General features: G+C 36.6%; 1 protein-coding gene across 1 annotated transcript in view; it reads left to right on the top strand.

The window, feature by feature from the left end:
- Window positions 1-6,773: 6,773 nt before the first annotated feature.
- LOC137235078 (uncharacterized) overlaps window positions 6,774-9,553 on the top strand; it is a 75,750-nt gene continuing 72,970 nt past the window's right edge. Inside the window, 3 exon segments of the mRNA XM_067758297.1 lie at window positions 6,774-6,885; window positions 7,133-7,412; window positions 7,491-7,641. Coding sequence (XP_067614398.1) covers window positions 6,875-6,885; window positions 7,133-7,412; window positions 7,491-7,641 — 442 coding nt within the window. The 5' untranslated portion in view covers window positions 6,774-6,874.

Here is a 9,553-nt window from a genome sequence, read left to right as displayed (position 1 = left end):
TATAACTCCGCAGAAGCCGAGCTTCTCTTTCAATTTGCGTCGTGCTCCTTTTAATTTTCCCTAAAAATTACCAGATCCGGACCTGTATGTTTTACGCCGGCTCCCTACAACATTTGCAAGCAGATGAATCTTCACTGAAAAACTTAATTCTAAATTTTTGATATTGTTTTGCCCGGGACTTAAATCCAGGATTTTCGGTGTGGGTGACGGACGATATATAATAAAAAGGAAAATCGAAATTTGAAAACTGAATTTCACACGTGTCCCGTAAAACAATTAATATTTAAACAAATTTTTTTTTTTCGATTAAACTCATTTAAATTTGTTTGTTATTTTAACAAACCAAACAAGTACTACCAAATGTAATATTTTTATTTTATTCTTTTTTTTATTATTAATAGTTCGTGAAGAGCGGGTAGAACATTATCACTTTTGCTGGGTGCTGCAATGCTACCTCTCTTCAAAATGACATAGACATTCTAGAGGGAAGAATCTGAGTACTTTCTCAACATTGGTTACCAGGTCGCCCTTTTCGTTCTGACAGAAATTTGACCCGGCCTTGAAATCTTTTATGTTTCGCCGAATGTTTTTTAACATTTTAAATTGTTCGTATACTCTGTGCCGTAATAATCGATCTGGTGACAGCTATGTAGATTTATGGATCTTTCAATTTTTAAACTTTGGGTTGTAAACATTTCGGAAAACAGCGAAGGCGATCGTCCGTCTCACTCCATTAATTAATATCTGAAGGTGCTTTGTAAATGTATTTTTATGAACAAAAGAAGATAGATAGAAATGATAGATCGATGAATAGATAAGCAAGGCTAACATAAACTTTTTTTTTGGTTGACATATGTAGGATATCAAAGAGAAAGAGCTGGTGTTAGATGTAGCACACACCATCACATCACAGCGAAAACGGTTAAAATATAACAGTTTTTATTGATCTTACAGATATTTCTCTTTTAAGGGAACAATCAGTTAGATTTAATAAGAATCTATAATTTTTACAGGGTTTTGTTAACTTCAAATCAACAGTTTTTCTTCTATTGTAATGATCATACAAGTTTGTCCTCTTGACAAAAAACTCCGTTGATTTTACTATAATTCGTTCAATTTTACTGAATAACTGTTAATTCAAGAGCAATCAAATAGCTTTGTTGATTTTACTAGGTCCATTTCTCTCAGTGTTTGTACGCATCGCATTAAAAAGTTATAGTCAATAACTTGGCCCAATAGCTAAATAAGCTTTTTAAATGAGTGGTATTTGTTATCGATAAACCCAAATCTTGTGCTCTGCAATCTTATCATATAATATAGCACATATAAATTTCAGAAGTTATGATAGATCTAAAAATATATCGTCGCTGCGCTAACGAAAACAGTTATGTGTTTTTCTTCAAAAATTTTTTATTGCATATTTTATTATCACTATATAGAGCCCACATTTCTGCATATGCCGCTTTTTATAAGCTTTTATTTAGTTTCACTTTTGTTGTCTGTAATGGAATCTTGCAAGTTAAATTTGATACACTTCCCGGTGTCCGATTGAGCTGAAATTTTGCACACATGTATAACTCCGATGACAATGCAATATTACTTTGTTAGAATTCGATAAATTAATCGATAACACAGTTATCGGTAAAGATTTGTATTTACTTTGGCATAACAGCTTAAGTCCCATACAAACCCGCCGGTACCTATCCGTGGATTGTGATATTTGGACGTGGTGAATCACGCGTGTCACGCGTGGTGAATCTCAACGCTTGCGAAAAGCGGAGACACAACCCTCTGTTGTATTTCTGTGTATAACCAACATAGCTGAATTTTTAAGGCTGTTTAACTCTGTAATCTTTTCTGTAATTTATTTTGCTTTTGGAAAAATTACCTATTTGAAAAAAGCTGGCTGAAAAATATTGGCATAACAGCTTAAGTTAAATCAAGAATGGAAAATCTTGGAAAATTTGAGCAGATGTGGCAATTTCGCGCGTCCGTTGAACGAAATATTGACAATCTGCTGATCATCACTAGGAAATTAGCGACATTCCATCAACTAAGCAGCACTTTAGCAATACTACTGTTATTATTTGGCCGCTCAAACACACATATATTAATTGTGCATTAAATCTAAAATATACAAATACACCATAATAATTTACACGGCCAAAGCCATAATAATTTACACGGGTCATCAATTCTTTCTCTGATTCAAAATCTGAACTACCAGCGCTACCGTCAACAGCTCAGTATCATCATTGCCAGTAGCGCCAATAACACCAAACTCGTGCCTGACACACAAAAGTCGTTTCACTCAATAGCGCAAGTAAAATGTACTACGCACTCACTACTAAGTAGCGTCAAAAATTCGCTTGGAGTCATTTCGTCAATGAGCTACCATTGAGCTGGCACCGCATTGGCGCTGGCGCCATGCAATTTACATCACTAAAATTGCGCGAATGCCCAGGCTCATGACTTCAATACTTATATTTACTATGCTTTAAACTTTGAATACACCGCTGAAGTTGCTGCGCATAAAATATGTACTAATAAATTCCAATCCGCATTATACCAAAAATTTTTGAATATAAAGATATTGCATGCGCGAACTTCGGTGGAAAGCAGCGGAGCGTAACAAAATTCTAGTAGGTCACTTTCACCACACCAAAAACTTTAACACAATTTTTAACATAATTTAAGCACAGAAATACACTGATTGGAGTTTTAGTGAGTAAAAGTTAAAATTCTGAACACATTAGCTAAATAAAAAGTGTACAAATTATTATTAAATAACAAATACAGACAGTGGTAGTTTAACAAATTCTGCTGTGGTAAATGGTGAATGTGACCTACTAGAATTTTGTGAAGCTTGCCTGACACGATTTTTCGTCTATGCAATGTCTCTATATTATATCGTTTATATATATTATGTGTTTTTGTTTCACCTCCTTTACTTATATTTAAAGCTTTTCTAAGAACAAGCTTCTATTACTTGTTAATAAAACGAACTAAAAAGTAAAAAATAAAATTAAAGAAAAAAAAACTTTTTTAAAAATAAGCTTTTATTATTTTGGTTAATAAAATTAACTAAAAAGTAAACAATAAATTGACTCTAAAGAAATATAACACTTTATAAGTTCATTGTAAGCTTAAACGATAATTAGGCTTTTTCGTCTGCGACAAAAAAATTCTATATTGTACATAATTATATATTTTTAACATTAAAACTTTACACCTAAATTATTAAATCTTACAGTTTATATCACAGTTCTAATTGTTCTAATAAAAGCGTGTTACATTGCGATAGCAAGAAAATGAGATCCTAAATGTTCTTAATTATACCATCAAAATTTAACACCTTTTTTATTAGAACAATTAGGACTGTGATATAAACTGTAAGATTTAATAATTTAGGTGTAAAGTTTTAATGTTAAAAATATATAATTATGTACAATATAGAATTTTTTTGTCGCAGACGAAAAAGCCTAATTATCGTTTAAGCTTACAATGAACTTATAAAGTGTTATATTTCTTTAGAGTCAATTTATTGTTTACTTTTTAGTTAATTTTATTAACCAAAATAATAAAAGCTTATTTTTAAAAAAGTTTTTTTTTTCTTTAATTTTTTATATCTCTTTTGGTTTAGAAGTGATCGAAAACAGCTATGTGCTCACAGTACTAGACGTACTCTGAAAAACGGTTATGTACTTACTCACTAGCTTATAATTTTTTTAATCGCTGGCGAAAGTGTTTTGATTTCAATATAAAAAATACTACAAACCATCTCGCTTCCCAAGGCAGTTGGTTCTATGAACCGGAGCGACTCGGGATTTTTCTCGACCCAGGGCTGTCATTTCAGTGTAACCCCATTTAATTTGTTGCGTCGCTCCCACAAATTGTCATCCTCTCAGCAGATCCTTGAAGCATGACTGCGATATTCTCCTGCTCCGGGAGGGTATCGAACCCAATCCAGGACCTGTCCCTGACCCCAGTCCAGAGAAATGGTTTTGCTGCATTTGCCGGAAATGAATCTTTTTAGGACGGCCACACTCTTGTCAGTGTGTCACGTGCAAGGGATGGTTGCATCGGACAGGATGTTCTTAGCTAAACCCCAAAACCCGAAGTCCTCGTAACTTTTATAAATTTTTTGTGGCTCCGTGCTGTTTACGCCCAAGGGCGTCCTGTAGTCTGCGCCTTAGATTCTTAGGTCCCTACCACCTTTTGCATCGTTTGCCAGCACAGAATATATATGTTTGCAACATCTGCCCAATGCAGCTCCTGCTTTGGACGATGCCGCTTTCCTAGATGTTCTGGTCACAGCGAGGGCAGCCCCCGACGGGTTTCATCGCACCATACTGCTAGTCCGCAAACCCAACTACACCGTGTACCCAAATGCTTACCCAGGGACGTGCAGTCTCAGGGCCACAACAGCAATTGCGTCCTGGCTTCCCTCAACTCAGACGTAGTGACCTAACACTAACCCCCCGAGTGACGACGTCTCCCCCGTTGAACTTCAGAATTCTGCAGTTAAACTGTTATGGGTTAACTGGGAAGATCACGGAGATAGTTGATTTCATGAAGCGGCATGACATCCGCATTGCAGCGATCCAAGATACCAAACACACAGCAAGATCTGCTCTGCAAACCAGCTCTGGACATAACGTCCACAGAAAAGATCGCGAGAGCGGAAAACCAGGCGGTCTCGCGTTTATCACCCACCACACAGTGCAATATAATCTATTTGATCCCGACATCGGCATTACGCTACCGACTGTCTTACACCCTAAAATCTTGGGTGTGACGTTAGATCAGGATCTACATTTTGGATTGCTCCAAAAATCCAGAACCGTAATAAAATCCTCAAATCTCTTTCCGGCAGCACTTGGGGTAAAGACAAAGAAACGCTTACGAAGCAATTGGCCGGCCGATTGTATGCTACGCGTCCCCGATACGGTCGCCAAGCCTAAAGGTTACTCACTGGAAGAAAATACAGGCCTGCCAAAATACTGCCCTCAGAATCGCTACGGGCGGGCTGTCTTCTTATGTCCCCAGAACACCACGTACACAATGAGGTGAGAGTTCTCCCCATTAGGGAGAGAAACGAAATGCTAAACAAACAGTTTCTGTTGAATACCCAGAAACCTGGGCATCCCAACAGACACCTGATTGATGAAGTTACACCTCCCAAGAGCTTAGGGGTAATCTCCATATGCATTATGAAGAATAACGGCAAAAATTGCATGCATTTCCCTACCGCTAAAACAAATTTGAATCATGTTTGAAAGCAGCTATGTGCTATAAAACGGCACAAATATTTATCACGTCGTAATGTGTTAAAAAACATGATTTTTTCCTTCACACATCAATAACGTACTTTACATAAAATATTTCAAAAATACGACATTTGCAAAATTTTGCATATGGACACCAGAAATAATTTTTTTTGATCTCCTGAAAAGTAACTGAAAAATACATAACTGTTTTTGTGAGCGCAGCGACGATAGGCAAAATATACTTAAGCGCAGTATACACTAGTGTGGTCCGGACCAACAAAAAAAATTTCGGTAAATAAAGATTACCACTAAATCTTTTATTCGAGTTAAAAGGGTGTCGGACAAAAGAAATTACCGTTTAACATAGGGAATATTTCGGGACTGTTTCGGCATGATTGGGAACTGTTTTTTAAATCGAAATTTTTCAATTTATATATTTCAGTGCTGCCCATTGTGAATTCATACAAGTGCGAATGTTTCATAAAAACGATCACAATAGTAAACAACTGGTATATTGCATTAATTACATATTTTAAAATGTTTGCTGAACTGGCTGCTTACATTTAATCTATTAACTAGATATTAGAAATTAATATTAATATGTAGTCTGATTTTCTGTATACACATTTAAAAGAAAAGCTGATTTGAAACACAAATGAGCAATTCATGGCACTTCAATTTAATAACCACGAGCAAAAACCAAATCTTTCTTCCAATCTCTAGCCATTCGCGACAGCCGTTCGCCCTCTCAGCTCTATTTGACAAGTAGGTATGGCAATGGAGGAATAGAAAGATTTTTCACTTGTATGAATTCAAAATGGGGCTGACTATTTTGTTGTACAATTTGGTATTGTTTTTGGTATAAGGTTTATTGTATTTCCAGATTATGTTGGGATTATTTCGGATTACTTTTGTTATTTTTTTAGGGATAATTGCGGTACAATTTGAGGTTTCTAGGATCATAAGTGTAGTTGAATATATGTAACAACTTCTGTTGGGCTTTCGGTATAAACAAGGGACCACAACAGATCTATTTCAAAGCCACTTTGGATAATTTTGTGTTTATTTCGTCACTATTTCGAAGCTTTCTTCTGATCATTTTAAGACTGTCACCTGAACATTTCGGTATTGGTTTTGTTTTGATTTGTTTTAGGTTAATTTCGGAGCTATTTTTGGTATTATATTGGGACTATTTCGGGATCGTTTCTGGACTATTGTTCACCCCTGGTAAAAGCTTCATTAAATCGTTATAACTCTGAGTCATTTCGACCTGAGTCAAGAAAAAATGGTAAGTGGGTTACAGGCATATATCGAGATTAAATCAGTTTCGGATATAAGTTCAACGTGTGCACGAAGCCGCAGACAAATAAAATATTTCCAATATATTAAGCGAATGCAGCAGGGTATAATATTTCTATTATAGATAAACAATCTTGAGATATTTGTTCGTTCCAAAATCATATCAGATATCAGTAAGTTATTGTGCACCTGTTCAACATTTAAAGTCTTGCGTTAAGTTCGTGAAAAATAAAAAAATAAATAAATGTTAATAAGCACGAAATTTATAAACTCACAACGGGCAGTTCGTATTGACATAAGCAAGAATGAGCGAATGGTGAGTGAATATTAAATATAAATGTCCTGTGTGACGAAAAAAATTTTAAAATTAAAGCTCCGATTCGCACCGTAATCACCGTTAAAAGCAAAAAATATTTTATGAACAAACTTTCTTGCAGCGGTCGACCTTTAGTAGTCATGAAGAACCCGTCCAAGTGACCTTTGTCAAGGACAATTTTATGTTTTCATAAATGTCTTCGAAAGTAAGCGTAAACTGAATAATTCCTTTTCATTTTTGACTAAAGCGCAGCGGATGGATATCCCATAATTTCCACAACACATGGGCAAGTACGTGGAAAATTACGTGAAACAGTTTATGATGATAAGTACTATTGTTTTGATGGTATACCATATGCCGAGCCACCAGTTGGTAAATTACGTTTCAGATCACCACAACCTATAGAGCCATGGTCGGGAGTGCGTGATTGCACTGAAATTGCGCCTAAATGCGTACAATATAATCGTCATACAGACCGTGTTGAAGGTTCCGAGGATTGTTTATATCTCAATATATATGCGAAAAAGGTATGCATGTTGCAGATATACAGCTCGAGTGTTGAAATAAAGTAACAATTGTTAAATAAAATTGTCTTTTCTTTTTAGCTTACATCAGAAAAACGTTTGCCAGTAATGGTTTACATACATGGTGGTGCTTTACATACTGGCTCAGCTTCGCGCTTAGACTGGGGACCAGACTACTTTATGATGAAGGATGTAATATTGGTGACCGTGGGTTATCGGTTGGGACCATTCGGTAAGGATAGGAGATTGCAATTTTTTTTCTTTTTTTTGTAGAATACAACAATATACGCTCTTTTTCTATGTAAGGCAATACTTTTAAGGGCATCGCTCGTTTTCGTTCGGAAAAAAGTTTGTTTTTATCGTTCCGGGTCCTTATTCTGTAACTAGAAAGAAAATGTGATCCGAAAGATGTCAAATTACATACACTTTTTTTTATACTTTTTTTTTTGAATCGGTTAACATTATTGGCGAAAGATTTAACCATAATGAAAAAATTAGCAGACATTTTTTATTTAAATTTACGCACGAATAGGATCAGTAAAGTTCATCACGAAGTATGGAGTAATAAAAAGTTTGAAATGTGCACCCCGAACTTGAACACTTTTCTTACGAAGAGTTCAAATAAATTTTTGGCATCTTTAAATGCGGCTTTTCTCTATATTTTCTGCATCATTTTTCGGTTTTTCATTTGCACTGTAGTACATACTCAAAAAGTGGTTTTCGATTGACTCAAATAATGATTATATTTTTACTTTAGCCATTTTTTGTTTCATAGATGGCAGCTGTGTTTAGGGAAACGTCGAGAAAGACAGACCGTTGCCATAAAGGTGAATGAAGAGAAAGTAAGAAAAAATGTCGGTGTTATTATACCTTATTTAACAGTTTTATAGGATCACCGATGTATGGCAACATATCACAAAACGTGATAAACTTATTTGCTAGAACAAAACAAAAATTAAAACAGAATAACCATTCTGTTACTAATCTATGAAAAAAAAAATATACCAGAACCAAAGCCGTTCGAATGTAAAAACTGCTTTCACTCAGATATCAGCTGCGACAGCAAATAACCGGGAAAATAATTAAAATTACTAACCAATTATGGTATGGGCTGTAGTTTCGTTCTTTTTGTTGTTGTAGCAGTGCTTCGCACCACCTAATAGGTGCGACCGATCACAAATTGTCATCAATATCCTCTAAAGGAAGTACCTGTTGGCCTCATAAACAACCTTTTAGCGGAGAAGAAAATTGCCTGGGCAATAGATAGCTTCTCTCCATATAAATCACCGGGCGTGGATGGTATTCTACGTATAATGCTGCAGAAGACTCAGATATCTTTGGTTAAGGAACTAAAGGAGATCTTCGAGGAATGCATTCGTCTCAACCAACTTCCGGTCTCGTGGACGAAAACAAGGGTGGTTTTCATCCCTAAGACCGGCAGAAGGGGGCATGAAGTAGCCAAAGACTTTCGGCCAATAAGTCTCACATCCTTTGTTCTGAAAACGTTCGAAAGACTACTAGATATATATATATACGGGAGATTCTAGGCGAGGCTCCACTTTCCACGGCACAGCACACGTACCTGAGCGGGAAATCCACAGAAACCGCGCTACGGTGGAAAAGTCCTTTCATCACAAGCAGTTCACTCTGGCTGCGTTTGTTGATGTGGAAGACGCGTTTAACAATGTAAGGGCTGAAGTGATTGAGGCTGCCCTCGGTAGGGCAGGGGTTGAAAAACCATTACGGCTTTGAATTTCAACCCTGCTTCGCAACCGCGAAATAACAGCAGAGCTAGGCGGAGCTAGTGTTGGCAAGCAAGTATGCAGAGGTACATCACAGGGTGGGGTGCTTTCACCTCTGCTTTGGTTGATCACCATAAATGAAATCCTAGGAAAACTTAACGCAGGGGGGCTAAAGATCATGGCGTCTCTGGTCCTTTCCTCTCCATAATGAGCGAAATTGTGGAAAGGGCCTTGGCTAAACTCAGCAGGTGGGCACAGGGATGTGGCCTTTGGTTAAATCCCGACAAGACAGACCTGCTTCTCTTCACGTGGAAGTACAAGCCACCTGCCTTCAGACTACCATTCTTGAACGGACAGCAACTAACCCTGTCATCGAGTACCAAGTATCTGGGACTAACCATT

Source organism: Eurosta solidaginis, chromosome 1, assembly GCF_040869045.1.
Source record: "Eurosta solidaginis isolate ZX-2024a chromosome 1, ASM4086904v1, whole genome shotgun sequence".
In the NCBI taxonomy this organism is placed as follows: Eukaryota; Metazoa; Arthropoda; class Insecta; order Diptera; family Tephritidae; genus Eurosta; species Eurosta solidaginis.
The sequence above is the reverse complement of the archived record's forward strand: the minus strand, read 5'-3'. Positions and strand labels throughout refer to the sequence as shown.